The sequence below is a fragment of the Ranitomeya imitator genome, chromosome 3, assembly GCF_032444005.1.
Source record: "Ranitomeya imitator isolate aRanImi1 chromosome 3, aRanImi1.pri, whole genome shotgun sequence".
Taxonomy (NCBI): domain Eukaryota; kingdom Metazoa; phylum Chordata; class Amphibia; order Anura; family Dendrobatidae; genus Ranitomeya; species Ranitomeya imitator.
This window is the reverse complement of record NC_091284.1, coordinates 305,021,485-305,047,110: the sequence shown is the minus strand read 5'-3', so window position 1 is coordinate 305,047,110 and position 25,626 is coordinate 305,021,485. Positions and strand designations below refer to the sequence as shown.

At 45.4% G+C, this 25,626-nt stretch overlaps 1 protein-coding gene across 2 annotated transcripts in view; it reads left to right on the top strand.

Annotated features, from left to right (window-relative positions):
* The window catches only part of SYNRG (synergin gamma), a 474,426-nt gene that overhangs the window by 380,261 nt on the left and 68,539 nt on the right, over nucleotides 1-25,626 (top strand). For both annotated transcript variants that reach the window (XM_069756583.1, XM_069756584.1), the window contains one exon: nucleotides 21,455-21,565. In XM_069756583.1, coding sequence (XP_069612684.1) covers nucleotides 21,455-21,565 — 111 coding nt within the window. The remainder of the gene's footprint in view (nucleotides 1-21,454; nucleotides 21,566-25,626) is intronic.

Here is a 25,626-nt window from a genome sequence, read left to right as displayed (position 1 = left end):
TGCGTTAGTGCCGCTATGTAACGGATGCGTTAGCGCACCTATTAACTGCCATTATGTAGCGCATCGCTAACGCATGTCATAATCGGCATGTGTTGGTCATTCTGTGATGGACCCTCGGACACAGTCAGCAGCGTTTTCGGGTCCGTCACCGCTAGCACAGATAGAGGATCTGCGCGATCTCATAAACGGATCTTTTTCGGCACTTGCGTTAACGCAGTCCGTTTAACGTATGTGTTGAACGGACTGCACTAACGAAATGTGAACCTAGCCTTAGAGAGAGAGAGAGATACTCGAGCAGGGACAGTTTAATGGAGCCGGTCACTATCTCCATAATACCACCAGAAAATGGCTCTTTTCAGAGCTTAAGACGCACAACAAAGTCAGAGTACAGGGAGGGAGAGATTGTGTTCTAGGTAGGGAGAGGCCAACGTGTTCTTCCAGTGTCCATCTTAACCCATTCACACCGTAGCCCTTTTTTGTTTGTGTTTTCGTTTTTCGCTCCCCTCCTTCCCAGAGCTATATCTTTTTTATTTTTTCATCAATATGATCATGTGAGGGCTTATTTTTTGCGGGACGAGTTGTACTTTTGAACGACGCCATTGGTTTTACCATGTCTTGTACTAGAAAACGGTAAAAAAAAATCCAAATTGGTGAAATTGCAAAAAAAGTGCAATCCCACACTTGTTTTTTGTTTGGCTTTTTTGCTAGGTTCACGAAATGCTAAAACTGACCTGCCATTGTGATTCTCTAGGTCTGTGACGCCGGTACAGTTGAATGCAATGAAGGAGGAGAGAGCGTCCGCTGTCGCTCCCTCTCCCATCATTCCCCGCTCTGCCTCGCGCTGACACTGCGGGTGCGCGATGACGTCATATCATCGCGCACCTGCTGTGTGGCCGGGCAGACTGCAGCTGCTGAGACCGGAGCCGGGAGCAGCGCGGGGCACGAGGAGAGTGTTGTTTTTTTTTGTTGTTTTTTTTTTTAATATATCAGTGAGTGATAACTAGATTGTGGGGCAATTGGGGGGGGCTGTATTACTTTCTATGGGGGCTGTGCTTTATTACATTCTATGGGGGCTGGCTGCATTACATTCTATGAGGGCTGGCTGCATTACATTCTATGAGGGCTCGCTGCATTACATTCTATGGGGCTGGCTGCATTACATTCTATGGGGCTGGCTGCATTACATTCTATGGGGACTGGCTGCATTACATTGCTGTATTACATTCTATTGGGGGGCTTTATCATATTCTATGGGGGTTGGCTGCATTGCATTCTATGGGAGCTGGCTGCATTACATTCTATTGGGCTTTATTACATTCTATGGGGGCTGGCTGCATTACATTCTATGGGGGCTGTGCTGTATTACATTCTATGGGGGGCTGTATTACATTCTATGGGGGGCTGTATTACATTCTATGGGGGGGTTGTATTACATTATATTCCATGGGGGGTTGTATTATATTCTGTGGGGAGATGGGCTGTATTATATTCTATGGGGGGCTGTATTACATTCTATGGGGGCTACATTATATTCTGTGGGGGGCTGTATTATATTCCATGAGGGGTGATTGCTTCATACTCTATGAGGGGGCTACATTATATTCTATGGGGATCTGCATTATACTATATGAGGAGGGCTGCATTGTATTCTATGGAGGGGCTACATTATATTCTATGAGGGGCTGCATTATGATCTATGAGGGGGCTAGCATATATATGCAGGGGCTGCATTATACTATATGAGGGGGCTGCATGATATTCTCTGGGTGGGTTACATTATACTCAGGGGACTACAATATATTCTGTGGGGTGGCTGCATTATACTCTGGGGAGGCATCATACTATATGTGGGCTGCATTATACTGTATCGAGGACTATGGGGAATACATTATACTATATGAAGAACTATGGGGTGCATTATACTATGGGAAGTGAATTGTACTACATGGATGACAATGGCGGGGCATTATACTATATGGAGCACTATGAGGAGTGTATTTTACTATTTGGAGGACTGGCAGTACATTATACTATATGGAGGACTGAGGAGCGTATTATACTATATGGAGGACTGAGAAGTGTATTATAATATATGGAGGACTAAGGAGTGTATTATAATATATGGAGAACTGAGGAGTGTATTATACTATATGGAGGACTGAGGAGTGTATTATACTATATGGAGGACTGAAGTGCACATTATAATATATGGAGGACTATGGGGTGTATTATACTAAACAAGCAAAATGCTGCCTATTCATCGAGTGTTTGGATTGTTTATGTGGGAACAGAAATCCTTGTTCTCAGCACCACATCACCGGTGTAAACTGTAGATGTGCTGCTGATGACATAATACTGTATGGGGACAGATTAATCTAATTGTGCTTGTTCTGTTCCCGTCATTCTTTCTCAGTTAGTGTAAAAAGGCCGGGAAACAAGCGAACGACTTCAGTATTGTCGATCACACTCGATTAGCGGCCTGAGATCAGTGCATGCAAATACAACAGAAATGCTTCGCAGGGAGACCAGGCAAGGACGATGACAGTTGTAGTTAGCAACCAGCGCCTGGGAATAGCGCTAACTCTACTGCTTTTCCCAGCCGCCAGAGCATTTAATTCTTGTATGTGTAATGATTTTAAGGGATGATGTCAGCTGCGTAATGTCAGCTGCTCCCAATCCCTGGTGTAAGTAATGGAGAGGTGTCTATCAGACTCCCCCACTACTAGCCCAGACTTGGTGAGACCCAGCGACTCTGAAGAGCGGTGACTGTAGTAACAATACCACTCTTCACAGTCGCCGAGCTCAGCGCAAGACCCGGAATATCCTCACCGCTCTTCAGAGTCACCGGGTCTCGTGCTGCGCAGCGGAACCAAAAGTGGCTGTAGGCAAACTTTATGGAATGAAGTTCCATAGCCTTTGGCTTCATTATCTACGAGATCCAGTTATGTAGGTAAAGTAGCGGCTTTTCGTGGTACTGCAACTAAAAGCAATAGGACTGAGCTGTAATGCTGGATACAGCTGTAATTATATGTTATATAGTCGTGTTACACTCCCCTCACTTCTTGTGACCTACAAGTGTACAAAGATATTATACAGTCACCATGTGACAAGTGGGCCTGTGTAACTTAAAATGCCAGGGCTGAATTTTAGTCCCAGTCCGGCCCTGGTTCACAGCAATCACTGGCATCACCAATTTAGGTTCCTTGCTGAATCATTGCTTAAGAGAATAGGTATTGTCAGTTTCGTTATTTTTGAACAATGACAGCTGTTTTTTAATGCTTTAACAAGCTGAATAACAGTGGGGGGAAATAAGTGATACACTGCCAATTTTACAAGTTTTCCCTTCTACAATGAATGGAGAAGTCTGTAATTTTTATCGCAGGTACACTTCAACTGTGAGATACAGAAGCTTTAAAAAAAAAAAAAATCCAGAAAATCACAGACTGATTTTTACATAATTAATTTGCATTTTATTGCACGAAATAAGCATTTGATACAATAGAAAAACAGAACTTGGTATTTGGTACAGAAACCTTTGTTTGCTATTACAGAGGTTAGATGATTCCTGTAGTTCTTGACCAAGTTTGCACACACTGCAGCAGGGATTTTGTCCCACTCCTCCATACAGATCATCTCCAGATCTTTCAGGTTTTCGGGCGGTCTCTGGGCAACATTGAGTTTCAGCTCCCTCCACAGATTTTCTATTGGGTTCAGGTCTGGAGATTGGCTAGGCCTCTCCAGGACCTTGAAATGTTTCTTACGGAGTCACTTCAAAGTTGTCCTGGCTGTGTGTTTCAGGTCATTGTAATGCTGGAAGACCTAGCCACAAACCCAGGGCTGCCACTAGGAATTTCGCGGCCCCATACTGGCAAAATTTTTGGGGCCCCCTTGAGACTCCGCACAGGCTCCAGCCCTGCCTCCACCCCTCGATCTGTCCACAGTCCCACCGCTTTTTCTTGGAAAAACTCAACTTCTCACCAATCACACATCAACAGTTCCCATCACCAGATCACACACACAGCCAGCAGCTTTTGTTTTGGCCGAAAGATTTTTTTAATCTGCCACGACGACAAGGTAGACTCTATTGGCCCTACTCTACTCTATTCTATTAAACATTACCTCCACAGTGACTGAACAATATCACATACTAGGGACAAATACCACCGCACCATGTCCAGATCACATATTACCACCACATGGTGACAAATAATATTACATTCAAGGAACAAATACCATCATCACATGATCAGACAACATATTACAACCACATAGTGACCAAATAATAGCACATACAAGAAACAAATACCGCCACACCATGGCCGGACAACATATTACCACCACATTGTGACTGAATACTGCAATACTGAAATTTAATTAAAAAAAAAAATACTATCACCATAAGTGCCATTACACACAGGAGACACTGTACTTAGTATGCAGTGTCTTTGTACAGGTAATACAGTGATCACCGGTGCCATTATACACATGAGCTCTGTATGCAGTGTCAGTGTACAGGTAACACAGTGATCACCGATGCCATTATAAACAGTAGCTCTGTATATAATGACAGTGTACAGGTAATACAGTGATCACCGATGCCATTATAAACAGTAGCTCTGTATATAGTGACATTGTACAGCTAATACAGTGATTCCCAGTGACATTATACACAGGAGCTCAGCATATATTGTATAGTGTACAGGTAATAAAGTGATCACCAGTGACAATATACACAGAACCTCTGTATACAGTGCACAGTGTATAGTGTCAGTGTACAGGTAACACACTGACTCACCAGTGACGTCTCTAGCTGAAGTCTTCATCTTTGCGTTTCTTTTTAATCCAGCGCAGACCACCATCACTTCTTTTAGCCAGGACTCGTCTCTGTTTAAAATAACCGTTATCTAGAGCACCACTTCCAGAGCACATCCCTACTTTTTCCCTTTCTTCTACACTACACATCTGAATACAGACGTGCACCCACCATTAATATATAATTGTTTTATTAACACAAACATGTTTTAAGTATAAAATTCCAATAAAACATTTGACATTAATACATGTATTTTCCCATTTTCACCAAGATTAACCCCCCTTACCCACCCCTCCCCTTCCTATTTAGACAATTCACGCTCTTCTCTTAAAGGGCCACTGTCCCCCCCTCCAGCCGTTATAAACTAAAAGAGCCACCTTGTGCAGCAGTAATGCTGCATTCTAACAAGGTGGCTCTTTTAGTTTTAGGTTCAAGTATACCCCAAATAAAGCGTTTTTATACTTAGCCACAATTCCTGTCTCTAGAATGACCTTTTTGATAGGAAATCCGCAAAAAGATAGAGCATGTCCGGATTTTTTCCGCAAAAAAAACGCTAACATCTGCACAAAAAAATGCGGAATGCATTCTAAATGATAGGATGCACAATGTTGGCGTTTTTTTAGCGGATTTATAGCGTTTTTATGGCGAAATTCCGCTAAAAATCCTGACGTGTGCACATACCCTTAGTCTGGGCAGCAACATTCCCTCCATCTCTTTATAAATTTCAGCTGGTAGTCCATCTGCTCCTGGCGCCTTACCTCTTGCCATTGCCCTTAAAGCGCGGCTTAGTTCTTCAACTGTAATAGGCCCCTCCAAACTTTCCCTATCCTCCTCACTCAGTATAGGTAAGACAATACCCTCTAAAAATGCCATATTGTCTCCCACCGATGGGACCACGCCAGAGGAGTACAGACCCTTAAGATCTCAGAGGTCTCGGACACTTTCGTACCGTTGTCAAGTTTCAATGAATGTACGAATGAAGTACCCCTCTGGGCAGAAGCCACCAATGACAGCATATGCCCCACTACCTCCCCCAATATATAATTGGTTACCGTATATACTCGAGTATAAGCCGAGATTTTCAGCCCATTTTTGGGGGCTGAAAGTCCCCCTCTCGGCTTATACTCGAGTCATACCCGGGGGTCGGCAGGTGAGGGGGGGCGGGGGCCATCTAATAATACTCACCTACTGCTGGCGCGGTCCCTTCACGTCCCTGCTTCTTCCAGCGCTGCAGATGCTGAGCGGTCACATGGTACCGCTCATTACAGTAATGAATATGCGGCTCAATGGGAGGTGGAGCCGCATATTCATTACTGTAATGAGCAGTAACTGGGACCGCTCAATACAGGAAGAAGATGCAGCGCTGGAAGAAGCAGGGACTGCACAGTGCCAGAAGTAGGTGAGTATACGGGGAGGGGAGCGCTGCGCTGTGCGATATTTACTGCTCCTCGTTCCGGTGCGGCTCCGTCTTCATCATCCTTTGGCTGTGACGCTCTTGTCAGAGGGCGCGGTGACGTAGTCAGTGCACGCCCTCTGCTGAACGTCAGTGCTGAAGACAGAGCCGCACGAGGAGCAGGTAAATATTGAAAGTGCCGGGGGTCCTGAGCGAAGAGAGGCGAGTATGTGATTTTTTTTTTTTCATCGCAGCAAAAGCATATGGGGCAAGTCACTGTATGGATGATCTTATGGGGCCATAACACTTGTGCAGCACTATAAGGGGCAAGTCACTGTATGGAGCATTTTATGGGGCCATTACACTTGTGCAGCAGTATAAGGGGCAAGTGACTGTATGGATGATCTTATGGGGCCATAACACTTGTGCAGCACTATAAGGGGCAAGTCACTGTATGGAGCATCTTATGGGGCCATAACACTTGTGCAGCACTATAAGGGGCAAGTTACTGTATGGAGCATCTTATAGGGGCATAACACTTGTGCAGTACTATAAGGGGCAAGTCACTGTATGGAGCATCTTATGGGGCCATAACACTTGTGCAGCACTATAATGGGGCAAGTGACTGTACGGAGCATCTTATGGGGCCATAACGTTTGTGCAGCACTATAAGGGGCAAGTGACTGTATGGAGCATCTTATGGGGCCATAACGCTTGTGCAGCATTATATGGGGCAAGTGACTGTATGGAGCATCTTATGGGGCCATAACGCTTGTGCAGCATTATATGGGGCAAGTGACTGTATGGAGCATCTTATGGGGCCATAACGCTTGTGCAGCATTATATGGGGCAAGTGACTGTATGGAGCATCTTATGGGACCATAACCCTTGTGCAGCACTATATAAGGCAAATGACTGTATGGATGATCTTATGGGGCCATAACGTTTGTGCAGCACTATATAGGGCAAATATCTCTATGGAGCATCTTACGGGGCCCTTATTACCCTTTATGCAGGATTATATGGGGCATATTTTAATATGGAGCATCTAATGGGGCCCATCAAACTTTATGGAGCATTATATGGGGCTCCTGATTCAATATGGATATTCAAAAACACTTAACCTACTTATGTCTCAATTAATTTTACTTTTATCGGTATCTATTTTTACTTTTGAAATTTACCGGTAGCTGCTGCATTTTCCACCCTAGGCTTATTCTCGTCATTAAGTTTTCCCAGTTTTTTGTGGCAAAATTAGGGGGGTCGGCTTATACCTGGGTCGGCTTATACTCAAGTATATACGGTATTATGCAACCCACCATTCCAAATATAAATTATAATCCGCCACTGTGCCCCCACTATCTGTACATAGCCACTTTCCCCATTTAATATATAAATTAATTAGCACCTGTACTCTTTCCCCAAATCATTAGCAGTCACTTTATCCTCAACGCCCCCCACTGTGTACCTCCCCCTCTAAGGCTACTTTCACACTGGCGTTTTTTGCCAGACGTCGCAATGTCGTTTATGCCAAAAAACGCATCCTGCAAAGTTGTTTGCAGGATGCGTTTTTGCCCCATAGATTAACATTAGCGACGCATTGCGACGCTTTGCCACACGTCGCAACCGTCATGCGACGGTTGCGCCGTGTTGTGGCGGACCACCGGGAGCAAAAACCGTTTGCCGGACCGCCCGCACCTCCCCGCACCTCACAATGGGGCAGCGGATGCGCCGGAGAAATTCATCCGCTGCACCCGTTGTGCAGTGCATGAAACGCTAGCGTCGGAATCTCTACCCGACGCATTGCGACGGGGAGATTCTGACGCTAGTGTGAAAGTAGCCTAACTCTTACCCCGATTCATTATAGTTACATCCCCCTTCTGCCTCAATTCATTGTCATGTGTTCTCTCTCCCACCCTCTATTCATTATCAACTGCTCTTCCCCACATTCAATATATCATTTACTCCCCCACCCTCAAAATTCATCATTATTTGCTCTCCCCACATTCAATTCACCATTTGTTCTCCCACCCCCACCTTCAATTCAATTGCTGTCTCCCATCCTTCACACTCACTTCATTTGCAGTCCCCATCACCCCCACATCATTTGCAGTCCCCATCACCCCCACTTCATCATTTGCAGTCCCCATCTCTCCCACTTCATTTGCAGTCCCCATCTCCCCCCTCATCATCATTTGCAGTCCTCATCACCCCCACTTCATCATTTGCAGTCCCAATCACCCCCACATCATCATTTGCAGTCACCATCACCCCCACATCATCATTTGCAGTCACCATCATCCCCACATCATCATTTGCAGTCCCCATCACCCCCACTTCATCATTTGCAGTCCTCATCACCCCCCCACATTTGCAGTCCTCATCACCCCCACTTCATCATTCGCAGTCCCCATCACTCCCACATCATCATTTACAGTCCCAATCACCCCACTTCATCATTTGAAGCCCACCTTCATCACTTATAGTCCCCTATCCCCCTTCACTCCATTTGCAGTCCCCCTTACTTCATAATTTGCAGGCCACTATGCCCCTATCATTTCACCATGTGCAGTACCCCCTCAAACACACTTCATCATCTATGCAGTCTCACTCCCTAACCCATTTTAAAAAACAAAACTTTTTTTATACTTACCTCAGTCGTCCCCGGGGCGTTTAGTGTTTTCAGCAGTGAATTAGTTAGAATGTATAGGCTATAGTCAAGACCTGAAAGGAGCCCATACATTCTAGTACATTCACTACTGAGACGGATAGAATGTATAGGCTATAGTCAGGACCTGCAGGGAGCCCATACATTCTAGCTACAGCCGAGCAGGAGCTGCGCAGCCGACTAGGTAAGACGGCCGTGGACAGCTCCAAAAAGGCTCCCAAGAGTGGGGCCCTTCTGTGTACTGCTGCTCATCGGGCCCCATACAGCAGTAAGGGCAGTAATGCCCTGATTGCGGCCCTGCACAAACCATCTTCAGTGCTCTTACTGAGGGAAGGAGGTTATTGGCCAAAATCTCGCAATACAAGACCCCATCCATTTTCCCTTCAATATGGTGCATTTGTCCTGTCCTCTGCAGAAAACCACCCCAAAAGTATGCTATTTCGCCCACCATTATTCATGGTTTGGAAATTGTTCTTGGGTTATACTCCTCTTTCTTCCTCAAAACACAGTGAGTGGACTTGATGCCAAAAAACTCTATTTTGTTCTCATTTGACCACATGACCTTCTCCCGTGTCTCCTCTGGATCATCCAGATGATCATTGGTGAGCTTCAAATGGGCCTGGACATGTGCTGGCGTGAGCAGGGTAACCTGCAGAATTTTAATCGATGACGGTGTAGTGTATTGCTAACAGTAATGTTTGAGACTGTGGTCCCAGCTCTCTTCAGGTCATTGACCAGGTCCTCCCATGTATTTCTTGGCTAATTTCTGGCCTTTCTTGCATTCCAGCCCAAGGAAGAATGACAGTCATCTTGTGTTTCTTTCATTTTCTAATAATTGTGGCAACAAGCTGCTTGTCTATTATCCTGAAGCCCGTCCCAGTCTTGTGCAGGTCTATAATTTTGCCCCTGGTGTCCTTAGACCAGGGGTCCCCAACCTGTAACTCAGGAGCCACATGTGGCTCGCGGTCCCATGAATTGTGGCTCGTGGCTGTCTGCCAGCTAGGTGCATTAGCTCCAGATTTAGTAAACTGGTATGTGAACTTTGTGAGTAGCCCTGCATAGAAGAGCAGATTGGGCACACTTCTACTGGTCTTGGGGGTTTAGAGATAATGTAAGTATGGTACGTTGGAGACAGGATGATACTACCGGTCAGAGGAGGTGCTTGAAGATGGATGTGACTGTGTTGGAAGTGCATGATGGGAGAATGCTGAATGTGGTGTGGTGTGGTGGGAACCTCTGTATCTTGGTATACTGCTTTGGAGAGATCTGTGTGGAAAAGCTATGGTTATCATTATACCCTTAATTGGGGCTTTGGTTGCCACTACTGTGAGGGTGCAGTAGCTGGATGTAGCTCACAACCCTCTTGCAAAGCCAAATGTGGCTCTCAAGGTCAGCAAGGTTGGGGACCACTGCCTTAGGCTAGTTTCACATTTGCATTTAAATCCGCAGCGTTTAATCCGCATCCACAAGTGGTGGAAAAAACGCGTACAAACGCGGCGTTTTTGACGCATGCGTGAACGCATGCGGTTAAAAAAACGCTGCGTTTGTACGCGTTTATATGCGTTATTTCCTGCGTTTGCGTTTTTGGTACGCATGATGAGAAATTTCATAAGAGAAAAATCTAGATAACCAGACACCGGCAATGGGACTACAGAGGGCGTGTATTATGGGATTTCTTTATATAGACCCCTGAACAGCTGTAATCTTCAGATTTTGCTCCTGTGTCATGATGGATCTTCGCATAGAGAGCTTTTATTTCAACCTGTATTTAAGCATCAAGCTGTTTCTTGCCTGTGCTTTTGCTTGGGAGCAAGACAGAAATCGCGAAAGATGGAGAAGGAGACAACGTAGGCGTTTTTGGAGACATCCCATTTTCGAACTATGTGAGAGACGTGGAGCCTATCACACGCTGTATGGCAAGCTTAATGCCAACCCGGAGAAATTCCATGAATATACAAGGATGTCGCAAGACTCGTTACGGGATTTGCTTGCTCGTGTCCAAGGAGCCATACGGAGACAGGACACCCAGCTCCGTAGAGCGATTCTGCCAGAGGAACGTCTGCTGGTTACATTAAGGTACGTTCCAAATCTAAACCAATGACAATCCAAATTTTGTGTTTTCTGACATGTATGTTTTGGTTATTTTCCTTTCTTTCTTTAGCGTAACTACACCATAAATAGAATAGTTTGTAATTTTGGGGGGGTTTGTTTTTCGTACAGATTTCTGGCAACCGGAGAGAGTTTATCATCCCTCCACTTCCAATACCGGCTTGTAATATCCACCTTGTCCGGAATAGTTGCAGACACCTGCCGAGCTTTGTGGAATGTACTCCAGGATGAGTTTATACCCCTACCCACCGCGGACATGTGGCTTGAAATTGCGGAAAAATTCTGGAGTGTGTGTGATTTCCCCAACTGTTTAGGAGCGGTGGATGGACAGCACATCCGCATTATCAAACCTGCCAGAACAGGATCGGAGTATTTCAACTATAAAAAATATTTTTCTGTTGTGCTCATGGCAATAGCTGATGCGAACTGTCACTTCATCGCCGTGGACATTGGAGCTTTTGGCCGTGGCAACGATTCCCAGACTTTCAAGAACTCAGATATGGGCCGCCGTTTGTATGGCAAAAATTTCAATTTTCCCTCGCCACAACCTCTCCCCAACACTCAAGGTCCACTGATGCCATTTGTTATGGTTGGGGATGAGGCCTTTCAGATTTGTGAAAACCTACTGAAGCCCTATTCCAGTTGTGACTTGAACCACACTAGAAGGATCTTTAACTACAGACTGACCAGGCCCCGAAGAACAGTAGAGTGTTCCTTTGGCATTCTGGTCTCTAAATGGCGCATTCTTGCATCAGCCATAAATCTAAAAGTGGAAACAGTCGACGAGGTGGTCAAAGCCTGTGTGGTTCTGCACAATTATATAATGAACTGGATGAACCAGGTGCACACCCACTGCCCGATTTCCAGCATCACCCCGCTGCGGTCAACTGCAGCAGTTGGTCACATGCGGGACCAATTTACTGCCTTTTTTGATTCAGATATTGGACGTGTGTCATGGCAGGACAATGTTGTGTAAATGTCCTGTTGTAATTAGATCTGTACAAGTAATTTTCTGAAATGATGATATTTCTCATTAATAAACTTTAATTTTGATTGTGTTGACCGTGTCTCCTATGTTTTTCCTCTACAAACCAAGGCTGTCCTAAAACTATCACTATTTGGTCTGTATTTAATATCAGTATTTGTAATCCAAAACCAGGAGTGGGTGATAAAGGCAGAGGTGCTAATTATTATGTTAATATCATAATTTACCTCGAATTGTTCCACTCCTTGTTTTGGCTTACAAATACTGATATAAAACACTGACCACATACTGCTAGTGTGACGGCAGCCATGTTGCTTTAAAGGGCCACTGTGACCCCCTCCTGCCGTTATAAACTAAAAGAGCCACCTTGTGCAGCAGTAATGCTGCATTCTAACAAGGTGGCTCTTTTAGTTTTTGGTGCATTTATTCCCAAAATAAAGCATTTTATAACTTCTCCAAAATGCCTGTCTTTAGACAGGGAGGCAGGTCCTCATCCCCCTGCTTGAAACGCCCCACTGCCGTCACTCAAATCTTCAGGGGCGCCGGGCGCCGCCCCCTTCCGCGCTGTTTTCCCATGAAATCCGGCACCTGCGCTGTGTAGTACTGTCTGGTGCAGGCGCAGTGAGCTCTGGCCATCTGATGTCACAGCCAGGCTTGCAGACTGCGCCTGTGCGGCCACTGTTGTGAATTCTGTTGTTGAACTCCCTCCTGTGGTCGTGAATGGTACTTCGGCGAGTTCTGTCCATGGACTCCCTCTGGTGGCTGTGAGTGAAGCTGCTGCTTCTGAGGTTCCTTACACAGGTGACGTGGTTTATCCTTTGGTTGGCTGCTCTATTTAACTCCACTCAGATCGTTACTCCATGCCAGCTGTCAATGTTCCTGTGCTGGTTCAGTTCGCTCTTGGATCTTCTGGAGACCAGTCTCTTCCTGCAAGAAGCTAAGTCCCCGTTTGTTATTTTCTGCTCATGGTTTTCTAGTCCAGCTTGCTTTCATGATTTTGTCTTGCTAGCTGGAAGCTCTGGGATGCAGGGTGGCGCCTCCGCACCGTGAGTCGGTGCGGGGGTCTTTTTGCACACTCTGCGTGGTCTTTTGTAGTTTTGTGCTGACCGCAAAGATACCTTTCCTATCCTCTGTCTATTTAGTTAGTCTGGCCTCCCTTTGCTAAACCTGTTTCATTTCTGTGTTTGTGACTTTCATCTTAACTCACAGTTAATATTTGTGGGGGGCTGCCTTTTCCTTTGGGGAAATTTCTCTGAGGCAAGGTAGGCTTTATGTTCATTTTCTAGGGCTAGCTAGTTCTTAAGGCTGTGCCCAGGCGTTTAGGCCTGTTAGGTGCGCTCCACGGCTATTTCTAGTGTGTGTGATAGGATTAGGGATTGCGGTCAGCAAAGTTCCCACTTCCCAGAGCTAGTCCTGTGAGTTTAACCATTTGGTCATTCCGGGTGCTCCTAACCACCAGGTCAAAACAGGCCACCCACCTTGAGAATCCCAGCCCCGCAGTGTGTTATGCATTATGCACACTGCGGGGCTGGGATTCCCAAGGTGGGTGGCCGCACAGGCGCAGTCTGCAAGCCACCATCGTCCCTTCAATTTGTGTGTAATAGATTATGTACACAGATGAGAAAATGGAGGTTATACAAGACAGTTCTCTACTCACCAGGTCAGGTGTCCTAACTAATGAGTTTTTTTACACCTGACCTGTTCAGTAGAGTTCTGCACTGTATTTCTGCCATTTTCTCTTCAGACTGCAACACTAGTCACAGACTAATTAGAAAGAAGAGATTATGGAGATAATACATCTTTTATTTTTTGGCCCACCTCATATCTTTATACTAAAGACACACAAAGCCGCAGTCTTTTTTTATAACTACTGGAGATATGATGTGGCCCAAAAATTAAGTGTGTGGCGAAGTTTCTTATTTGGCACACGGTGTGTGTTGCCAGCGGCGATAGACACAATAAACCAAACATAATTGGGGCAAATCAAATTGTATTTATTTTTTAACAACCAAAAAATTTATTTTACTGTGCCGGCTTGGGGTAGAGTGATGCAAACGGGGGTGTGAAGCACTGAGGCCTGGCTAACCGTGGATGACGCAGAGGTGACTGGAGAAGGGGCAATGAAACTAGTGGGGTCTGGTAGTTCGGGGATGGGGTTTGACACGAGAGGCTTGAGACACACTGGAATGGTGAGACAAACCTGACATTACAGACACATTGGGAAGTGAAAGGGGGAGGAATACTAAGAGTCCTCTGTGTTTTTTGTTTGTTTTTTTTTGGGGGGGGGTTTGCCGGGTTCTGGGAGGCCTTGGTGGGCTCATATGGCGTGGCGTGGTGGTGGATGACCTGTCAGGGTCCGGCTGCACTGTGTCAGAGTCCATAGTGCTCATAGAGCGTGCAGCCATGCCAGAGTCCATAGTGCTCGTAGAGCGTGCAGCCATGCCAGAGTCTATAGTGCTCATAGAGCTTGCAGCCATGTCAGAGTCTATAGTGCTCGTAGAGCGTGCAACCATGCCAGAGTCCATAGTGCTCGTAGAGCATGCAGCCATGCCAGAGTCCATAGTGCTCGTAGAGCGTGCAGCCATGCCAGAGTCAATAGTGCTCGTAGAGCGTGCAGCCATGCCAGAGTCCATAGTGCTCGTAGAGCGTGCAGCCATGCCAGAGTCCATAGCGCTTGTAGAGCGTAAGGCCATGCCAGAGTCCTGCTGCATCGTGGTGGTGGCGGTACGGAAGGCCATGCCAGGGTCCTGCATCGTGGTGGTGGCGGTACGGAAGGCAATGCCAGGGTCCTGCTGCATATTGGTGGTGGCAGTACGGAAGGCCATGCCAGGGTCCTGCTGCATCGTGGTGGTGGCGGTACGGAAGGCCATGCCAGGGTCCTGCTGCATCGTGGTGGTGGCGGTACGGAAGGCCATGCCAGGGTCCTGCTGCATCGTGGTGGTGGCGGTACGGAAGGCCATGCCAGGGTCCTGCTGCATCGTGGTGTCAGTGGAGGAGGTCCAAGCAGGAGCAGCGGTTGTCATGGTGGTGGCGGTGGGATGTCCAACTGCACTCGGCGTGGTGGTGCTGTAGTGGTGTCCGGCAGTGCTAGGAATTGAGGTGGCCGTGCAGTGGTATGCAGCAGAGGTCTGCATTAAGGTTAATCGTGACAGTGAAGGTACAGGTGGATATGCCGACACTGTCTGCTGGAAATACCGACTCTGCTGCATAGCCTGCACGTAAGCAGCATTGCAGGCCTGCATGACACTCAGCTGGAGATCAGGAGTAAGGTGTTCCGACATGTCCTGCTCAATTTGGTTAAAAAAATGATGTGCTGGCCTCTGGAGGTCGGCTTTCACTTGGTCAAGGCTTTTGGTGACCTCCTGGATACGTGCATTCAAGAGGCTATGTGAAACATCCATTCGGTCACCCAAAGCCTTGATTGCTTCGTGTAAAACCGAGCTCAAGTGCAAAAACTCGGGCATGAGTGACCTGTCCGAAGCCCTCTGCCGCTGCCGGGAGGAGCCCAAAAAAAGGGGGCAGTGGAAGAGGACTGCGAAAGGGGAAGACCTGATGGACCAGCTCCCTGGTCTCCAGTTAGTGTGGAAGGCCCACTTGCTGCTGCGCTGCTGGATGGCTGGGACGGGTCTGTGGCTGTCGGATGAAGGACCGCTCCAAAACCTGGGCCAACAGTAGGGCTCCATGTGCTGTGAAAAAAGGAAAAAGAAAATTAATACCAAAAATTAACCAGACGCAAAATCCTGTGGAATAGAAAAATACAGATTATGGCAATATAATACAACCTAATGCACGTGATCAATACTTACGTTCTCTGGGCAAGGACCGGTCTTAAAAATCCCAGAACTCGATAGTATTTGTATCTTCTGATCCTTGCTCCTGAACCACTGGGAACACGACTCTCTTGACGCAGGTCCTTGTTGAAGTGGTCCTTCATCGAACACCAATATGTTTTGACTTTGGCCAAAAAATTAAAAAAACCATTGTGGTCGGAAAAAGGACTTTAGGCCGTGCTCACACAACTGTGTGTGATGAGAGAAACTCCTGAGAGTTTTTTTCATCATACACAGTTGAGTGAGCACGACCAAGGTCTCTGCTGCTTCACACTGCAGTGCAATACTTACCAAATGCATTTCGGACCCGAGTCGGGGCGTTGTCCCAGCCATCCCACATCTCTTTGGCCACCTCATTCCATAGGCGCCGCATCGTGACGTTGTTTGAGTGCAGTGGATCCTGGGTGTCCCACAACGGGACTCGCTCCTGGACCAGGGAGATGAGGAGGTCATTTTCAATTAGATCATCCTCCCGTTATGGAACCTAAAAATTAAATAAAGTCATTAAAGTTTGGTCAATTAACATAAGGAAAAGAAAAAAAAGATGCCTGAGAAATGGCATGAATAGGAAAGTCAACATACAAAAGGATTCCAGAAGAAAAAAGTAAAGAAATAGGAATGGAAAGAAAGGAAGATTCAAGAATATTACACTGAGGATACAGTAAACAGTCAGCCTTGTATACGTACCCACTTCCGTCTTTCCACCCGACCTCGACTCTGCTGCTCCTGCCCAGTCTCTGCCGCAGATGAAGAAGAGCTCTAAAAAAACGAAAAACTAAAATTGTCACATGTGTGGATGTGACCGTGAATACTTACCAGTCTGAGGAGGCAAGTACTCACCTCACTGACATGTTCGACTTCAGAAGGCCCAGGACGTTGCTCCTCATCAGAAGAAGAAGACATTCTGATGCATGTAGAAAGAAAGAAATGCAAGAAATTAGGACATGTAGAGACAAAAAAATAGAAAATAAAGGCATTGGCTAGGATATACTCACATTGTTCAGTGTCTTGTTTTCCTCCAAGATGTAGCCTGTGTCTGGTCTGCTTCAGCGTCTGCGGAGTAGTGACCTGCAAATGTCCACTACCTCCCTTTATCACCTACTATGTGGGGGGTGGCTTATCAGTGTCTAGACATGTTTTTCTCTTTTGAAATGCATGCGTTCACGAACGCAAGCAAACGCATGTGCTTGTGAACGCATGCGTTCATATAGACAGCAATGCGTTTTTTTGTCGCAATCCTTGCACAATAGACCGCATACGTTTCCAGGCGGCAAATTGACGCCTATAAAAATTACTACATGTTGCATTTCCGCGCCAAGCCGCAAGCGTCGTCAAACGTGAACAATCAAAGACGCATGCGTCCCTAACGTTAAATATAGGAATACACAACGCATGCGGATATATGCGGCAGAAACACTGCGGACACAACCCCAAATGTGAAACCAGCCTTAGACAGTTCTTTGATCTTGCCCATGGTAGAGAGGTTGGAGTGTGATTATGTGGACAGGTGTCTTTCATACAGGTAACGAGTTCAAACAGATGCAAATTAATACAGGTAATGACTGCAGGTATGTGAGAGCCAGAATTCTTGCTGGTTGGCAGGCGATCAAATACTTATTGCATGCAATAAAAAGCCTTTTAATTATTTAAAAATCATACAATGTTGTGTTCTGTATTTTTTTTTAGTTTATTTTTTTTAGATTCTGTCTTTCACAGTTGAAGTGAACCTATGAACCTATCCTTCCGCAGGATGTCAATTCTTTTTACAGATCTGCTGCGTTTTGGCACCCATTGACTTCCATTGTGTCAGGCCAATCCGCAGCAAAACCACAGGTTTAAAAAAGATCTGCGGATGTGCTTGCAAGAAATGCTGCAGATTGGGAGGGGGAAGAGTGTGTGGGCGGAAACTGTGTGTGTAGAGAAGATGTGCGGGTGTTTGTGAGTCTGCTGGGGTGTGTGTGTGTGTGCGCGCGCGTGGGGCTGTGTGTGAAGGCATGAACGTCCAATGGAACTACTAGTCCCATCCGGCTAAGCCGGACAGCTAGCCGGATGATTGTACAGTAGTCCCATCATCCGGCTACTGTTTTCAAGTATAAAAAAAACCACACACATACAGTACATACATATAGACATACAGTACATACAACATACAGCTAATCCCCGAAGCCCTCGATCACCTGTAAAAAAAATAATAAATAAATAAAAATAATAAAACAGTATAGTCCCTGATCCGATGTAATCCATTTAATAACGAGTGTCCCACGACGATCTCCTGTGGATAGCTGTCACATTGGCAGATGCGACCACTCTCCAGGGGCTCTGGTGATGCAATGACGGGAAGGTATCCTTTCGCACTGTATCCCTCCGCCATCAGAGGTCGCTGTCACTTGCGGCACCACTGCGTGGGAAAATTCTCACGCAGCAGTGCTGTAAAGTGAGATGCCATTGAACCCTCAGTGATAACACTGCAGGAGCCATTGTTTCCTGTCATTGTGTCACTGGATCTCTTGATGTGAAAGCTCTATAGGGGAGATCATCGTGGGACACTCGTTATTAAATGGACTGCGGCGGTTGGTTTATTATTGTTCCTTTTTTCCAGGAGATAGAGGGTTTTGAATGGATTACCTGTAACAATAAAGATGGCAAAACTGTGTCGTGTATTATTTCATTAAAATACTTTTTTCTGCATGTGTGTGTGTTTATTTAATCCATTAACAACTATAGGATAAGTGACGGCTAGGTGTATTATTGACGCCTCTCCATTACTAAGCCTGCTTGATGTCACCTTACAATTCAAAGGTGACATTATCCTCTATTCCCCCATATGCCACCGCTACAGGGCAGTAAGAAGAGAGAGGCTAATTGCCGGAATTGGCACATTTGTCTGGGGTGGCTGTGGGCTGGTGTTTGTAGTCGGGTGGGGGGGGGGAGGGGTCGGAAATATCCGTAGTCTCTTTGTTGGCTATGAATATCAGCCCCCAGGTGTCTGCATAGCCTTTTCTAGCTATTGATTATAAGGTGACCCCACGTTGTTTTTTTTTTTTTTGGAGGGGGTAGGGCACCCTATTTTAATAGCCAGTAAAGGTTAAATATACAGCTGCGGACTGATATTCATAGCCTGGGAAGATCCATGGGTATTCACCCCTTCCCAGGCTCTAAACATCGGCCCCTAGTCACTGGCTTTCCCTCTCTGGTGCAAAAAATTGCGCGGGAGTCCACGCCATTTTTTTTTTCAATTGTTTTTTATAAATTAAACATTTTGTATAAGGCCGGGGTCACACTTGTGAGAAACTCGCACGAGTCTCTCGCATCAGTGCCCGGCACTGCCGCCGGCACTCTGGACCAGAATGTGCGACTGCATGTATTTATGTGTAGCTGAATGCTCCGGTCCCAGTGCCGGTGGCAGTGCCGTTTATTGAGGTACGAGTTTCTCGCAAGTGTGACCCTGGCCTAGTGCAGATTTTGTGTGTGTCTTTATTTAACTCTTTATGTACCATTTTATTACGTTTATTACTCAACATCGGGTTTGGTATTTATCTATCTATCTATAGATCTATCTATCGCAAGATAGATAGATCTATAGATAGATCTATAGATAGATCTATAGATTGATAGATAGATCCACTTACTGAAACCAACAGGTACACCTACCTGGGCCTAGAACTCAGCCAGTCAGGGAGCTTCAAGCAAGCCATAGAGTCACTAAAAGACAAGGCATCCAAAGCCTTCTATGCCATCAGAAGGCGTCTGTACCACCTCAAGGCACCAGTAACCGTATGGCTAAAAATTTTTGACTCCATCATTGCCCCAATTCTTCTATACGGTAGTGAGGTCTGGGGCCCAGTCTCATACCCAAACTGGTCAAAGTGGGACGCTGGGCCGACAGAAATATTCCACCTAGAGTTCTGCAAGCATCTTCTCCAAGTCCATCGGAGCACATCAAATAGCGCCTGCCGAGCAGAGCTGGGCAGATTCCCACTACACATCGCAATAAAGAAGAAGGCGCTGTCATTCAAGGCTCATCTACAAAGTAGCAGTCCCAGCTCCTACCATCACAAAGCCTTCCTACACCAGGAAGCCTCCCAAGGAAAAGTACCCAAAGCCAGTCTGACCAAGCCATCAACCTCCATGGCCTGACAAAAGGTGAAATCCAGAAAATGGTACACAAAGTCAAAGAGGAATATCTCAGCATCTGGAGGAACGACATAAACAAATCCCAGAAACTGACAATATACCGGAATCTACAGAGGGAGTACAAACTGGCCCCATATCTAGAGAAACTAGAAAACCCCAAAGATCGACAGATCCTGAGCCGGTACAGACTGAGCGCCCACAGCCTACTCATCGAATCCGGGCGGCACCGACAGAACTACAAGCCTCGAGAGAACAGACTCTGCCAGCAGTGCCCCCAGGAGGCCGTGGAGGATGAGGCCCACTTCCTGCTGAGGTGCCCCAAATACTCCGCAGTGAGGGACACTCACTTCAAGAGGCTGTCTGATCTCCTCCCAGATTTCACCTCCAAGGAGGAGGAAGAGAAACTGCCGATAATACTGGGGGAAGAGGAAAGTGCAGTGGCCGTAGCAGCGGAATATGTCAGTGCCTGCCACAGACTAAGAGGAGCCTGATATGTCATGGACTCCCGTACCCCAACACTGGACATATCCCTATCCCCCGACTAAAGAGCCCGATATGTCATGGACTCCTATACCCCACCCTGGAAACATCCCCTATCCTCTAAAAGGAATTTGATATTCCCTGGACCTCTATATGCCCCCCCTCCCCCACCCCCGTATTTTTACCATATGCTTTGGCAATGCTAACATGTACTTAGTCCTGCCAATAAAGCTCATTTGAATTTGAATTTGATGTATAGATGGATAGAATGATAGATGGATAGAATGATAGATGGATAGAACGATAGATGGATAGAACGATAGATGGATAGATGGATAGATCGATAGATGGATAGATCGATAGATGGATAGATCGATAGATGGATAGATGGATAGATCGATAGATGGATAGATCGATAGATGGATAGATCGATAGATAGATAGATCTATCTATTATCTGTCTGTGTGTAAACATTATTCTTCAATGGAGTATGTACATGAGAGGTTGGACAAGAAATTACATCACTATTCTTTTTTTTCTTTTTTTTCAATAATAGATCTTTATTTAGCTTTCAAAACCGCTTACAAATCTGCATGATTTTTACCTGCGTTTTCTGCCAAGAGATGCAGAATCTGCGCAGAAAATTCCACAGGCAAATCTGCAACGTGTGCACACCTTTAGGCTATGTGCACACGTTCAGGATTTCTTGCAGAAAATTCCTGAGAATTCCGGACATTTTCTGCAAGAAATCCGCAAGAAAACCGCATGCGTTTTTGCCGCGGTTTTGCCGCGGTTTTTTCCGGACACTTCCCAATGCATTTTGGAGTGGGAAATTTTACTGAAGAAATGGTCATAAATTATACCTGATATCTAGGCCAGCTCATATCTGGTGTAGATCTTAGTTTGTGGTGTGGAGCTATCCAAGATGCATGAAGTCTATTAAAACACTATATAAACTGTTGTCTTACACAAATGTTCACCAAAGATTTTTTTTTCCATCATACTTGTAAAGAAGTTTTGACAGTTTATATTTTTCCTCCAGCCAGATGAAAGTGCTTTGGATTTTGCTTCTTGTATGCTGCGACCAGGAATAAAAAATGCTCAAGAATTAGCATGTGGTGTGTGTTTGCTAAATGTTGACTCTCGGAGCAAGGTATGTTCCTTATACACATTGTAATCTTTAAAAAAGAAAAGAAATGTTCAGAAATTTTATATGCAGTATATAAATCCAGGAGCAAAATCAAGCGGTATGGGAAATATAAAAACAAACTTGATCTGAATCCACTTCTGGTTCAAAAACTGCATTTGTGTTTTTAGCCTTAAAGGGAACCTGTCAGCAGGATTGTGCATAGTAACCTAGAGACACTGCCAGGTCGGTGCCGTTATGCTGATTAAAATGTGACCTTCCTTGATGAAATCCATCTTGTGGTAGTTGTGTTCTCTTTATTTTCAGTTTTGAGTTAATGATATGCCCGTGCTTCAGGGCGACCTGTGGGGGCTTCATGTGGTGCTCTGTTTAGCTATTCATAATTTCAGACTGCTGACAGGTCACTAATCTCTCAATGACCTGCCCTCTAGTTTGCATACTGAATTATAGATATATATATATATACAGTACAGACCAAAAGTTTGGACACACCTCATTTAACCCCTTCCCGACCTGTGGCACAGCTTATGCGTCATGGAAGTCGGTGCCAATCCGACCTGTGATGCATATGCTGTGTCACAGAATGATCGCGTCCCTGCAGGTCGGGTGAAAGGCTTAACTGTAATTTCACCCGACCTACAGGAACAGGGGGAGTGTTACTGCAGCCCAGGGGGTGTGGGAGTGGCTTTGCCCCCACGTTGCTACGATCACTCTTATTGGCTGTTTCACTTTCAACAGCCAATCAGAGCAATTTGTAATATTTCACGAGTCAAACTTGCTGAAATATTACAATCCAGCCGTGGCCGATGCTGCAATATCATCCATAGCTGGAGACCCCGATCCGCCCTCGCCACTGACTGATAGCGGCGATCTGCCTCCGCCGTCAGCCCTCCTCTCCCCTCTGTCCCGTCCTCCGTCCCCCCATCCTGTCCTCCGTCCCCCCATCCTGTCCTCCATCCCCCGCCCGCCAGTGGTCTTTAGCAATGGGTGCTGCCATCTTCCAAAATGGTGGGCGCATTCCCGAGGTACATTTTGCTCACTGTGATACAACCTATCACAGTGATCAAAATAAAAAAAATAGTAAATAACCCCCCCCCTCTTTATCACCCCCACAGGTAGGGAAAATAATAAAATAAAGAAAATATATTCATTTTTATTTTTCCATTAGGGTTAGGGTTAGAACTAGGGTTAGGGTTAGAACTAGGGTTAGGGTTAGAACTAGGGTTAGAATTAGGGTTAGGCCGGGGACACACACAACTTATAAAAATACGGTCCATTTTACACAGACGAGAATCGCACAAATGTTTACAAAACAGTGATCCGTGTGCAGTGCGAGGATGCGATTTCCTCGCATCAAATTATCCGTATGGCATCCGTACGGTGAGATTTTCTCGCCAGCTTGCAAAATGGACATAGAATGGATCCATGGCCTCAAATATTAGTAAAAATATATATACAGTCTAAAAATATATATAAATATATATACAGTTATATGAAAAAGTTTGGGCACCCCTATTAATCTTAATCTTAATGTTTTATAAAAAAAAACAACAATATCCCATACCTCTCCGGCGTTGGTCAAGTCCCACGATGTAAATCCATCAGAAGGGGTTAAATAATTTTACAAGCAGGAGCCAGCTAATGCAGCCGCCTCAGCCTGTAAAAACTGGGGAATGACTGGGAAGCAGGGGAACGTAGCTACCCAGACTTGCGGTGCTGCGCCCCCTGCTGGTATAAACTTATATGAACTCGAGCGTCAGAAAAGATTCAGAAAAATTCCCACGCTCTCACTGACATACAGTACAGACCAAAAGTTTGGACACACCTTCTCATTTAAAGATTTTTCTGTATTTTCCTCACTATGAAAATTGTACATTCACGCTGAAGGCATCAAAACTGTGAATTAACACATGTGGAATTATATACTTAACAAAAGAGTGTGAAACAACTGAAATTATGTCTTATATTCTATTCTTCAAAGTCACCAGACCTGGGCCCAATCGAGATGGTGTGGGGTGAGCTGGACCGCAGAATGAAGGCAAAAGGGCCAGCAAGTGCTAAGCATCTCTGTGAACTCCTTCAAGATTGTTGGAAGACCATTCCCGGTGACTACCTCTTGAAGCTTATCAAGAAAATACCAAGAGTGTGCAAAGCAGTCATCAAAGCAAAAGGTGGCTACTTTGGCTACTTTGAAGAACCTAGAATATAAGACATAATTTCAGTTGTTTCACACTTTTTTGTTAAGTATATAATTCCACATGTGTTAATTCATAGTTTTGATGCCTTTAGTGTGAATGTACAATTTTCATAGTCCTGAAAATACAGTATATTGCCCAGTCACGTAGTATATTGCCCAGTCATGTAGTATATTGCCCAGCCACGTAGTATATTGCCCAGTCACGTAGTATATTGCCCAGCCACGTAGTATATTGCCCAGTCACGTAGTATATTGCCCAGCCACGTAGTATATTGTCCAGTGACGTAGTATACAGCACAGAGCCACGTAGTATATTGCACAGGACATAGTATACAGCACAGAGCCACGTATTATATTGCCCAGCCACGTAGTATATTGGCCAGCTACGTAGTATATTGCTCAGTCACGTATGTCACAGGTTAAAAAATAAACTTATACTCCCCTTACGAGGGCCCCTTGTAGTTCGGTCACATAACCATGACGTCATGGCAGGTCCTTCTCGCGCAGGTGCGCAGGACCTGTGATGACGTCGCGGTCACATGACCGTGACGTCATGGCAGGTCATTCTCGCGCAGGACCTGTGATGACGTCGCGGTCACATGACCGTGACGTCATGGCAGGTCCTTCTCCCATACCATCCTTGCCACCGGCACTTGCCGCTTGCATGGAGCGGTTACCGGAGCGTAGCGAGGAGCGGAAAAGGCAGCGGAAGGTGAGTATATAATGATTTTTAATTTTTTTATTATTTTTAAAATTAGATGTTTTTACTATGGACGCTGCATAGGCAGCATCAATAGTAAAAACTTGGTCACACAGGGTTAATACCGGCGATAACAGAGTGAGTTACCCGCGGCATAACGCGGCCCGTTACTGCTGGCATTAACCCTGAGTAAGCGGTGACTGCGGGGAGTATGGAGCGGGTTACTGCCCCACTGGGGGCCATGCCTATATAGGGCGCTCTGTTGGTGGGCACATTTGCCTGTATTGTGGCATTTTGCACTTTATGAATAGCCGGTTAGGAATCTAGGCATTTGGGCTCTTTGGTGGATTCTGTTCACCCTGGTGTATTGTCTTTGTATATGTACGAACGTTTTTTATATATACTATGTAATTGCTTTCAATAAACTTTGGACTTTTATATTATATACCTAGTATAGCTCTTCCTTCTCCTTTTTCTATATGATGTATTGAGTGGGTATATTCCTCATCCTCTTTGTCTAATGGGCTAACTATAGCCATTGTTTCTGACAGCAACATGACAGAGAGGTTTTTGTGGTCATTCCTCCTGTATATAGTATATACGTGTGTCATCTCCCCTGTATATAGTATATACCTGTCATCTCCCCTGTATATAGTATGTACCTTTATGTCATCTCCCCTGTATATAGTATATACCAGTATGTCATCTCCTGTATATAGTATATACCTTTGTGTCATCTCCTCTTGTATATAGTATATACCTGTGTCATCTCCTGTATATAGTATATACCTGTGTCATCTACTCCTGTATATAGTATATACCTGTGTGTCATCTGCTCCTGTATATAGTATATACCTGTGTGTCATCTGCTCCTGTATATAGTATATATCTGTGTGTCATCTCCTCCTGTATATAGTATATACGTGTCATCTCCCCTGTATAAAGTATATACGTGTGTCATCTCCTCCTGTATATAAAATATACCTGTGACATCTCCTCCTGTATATAGTATATATCTGTGTGTCATCTCCTCCTGTATATAGTATGTACCTGTATGTCATCTCCTGTATATAGTATATACCGGTGTCATCTCCTCCTGTATATAGTATATACCTGTCATCTCCCCTGTATATAGTATATATGTGTGTCATCTCCTCCTGTATATAGTAT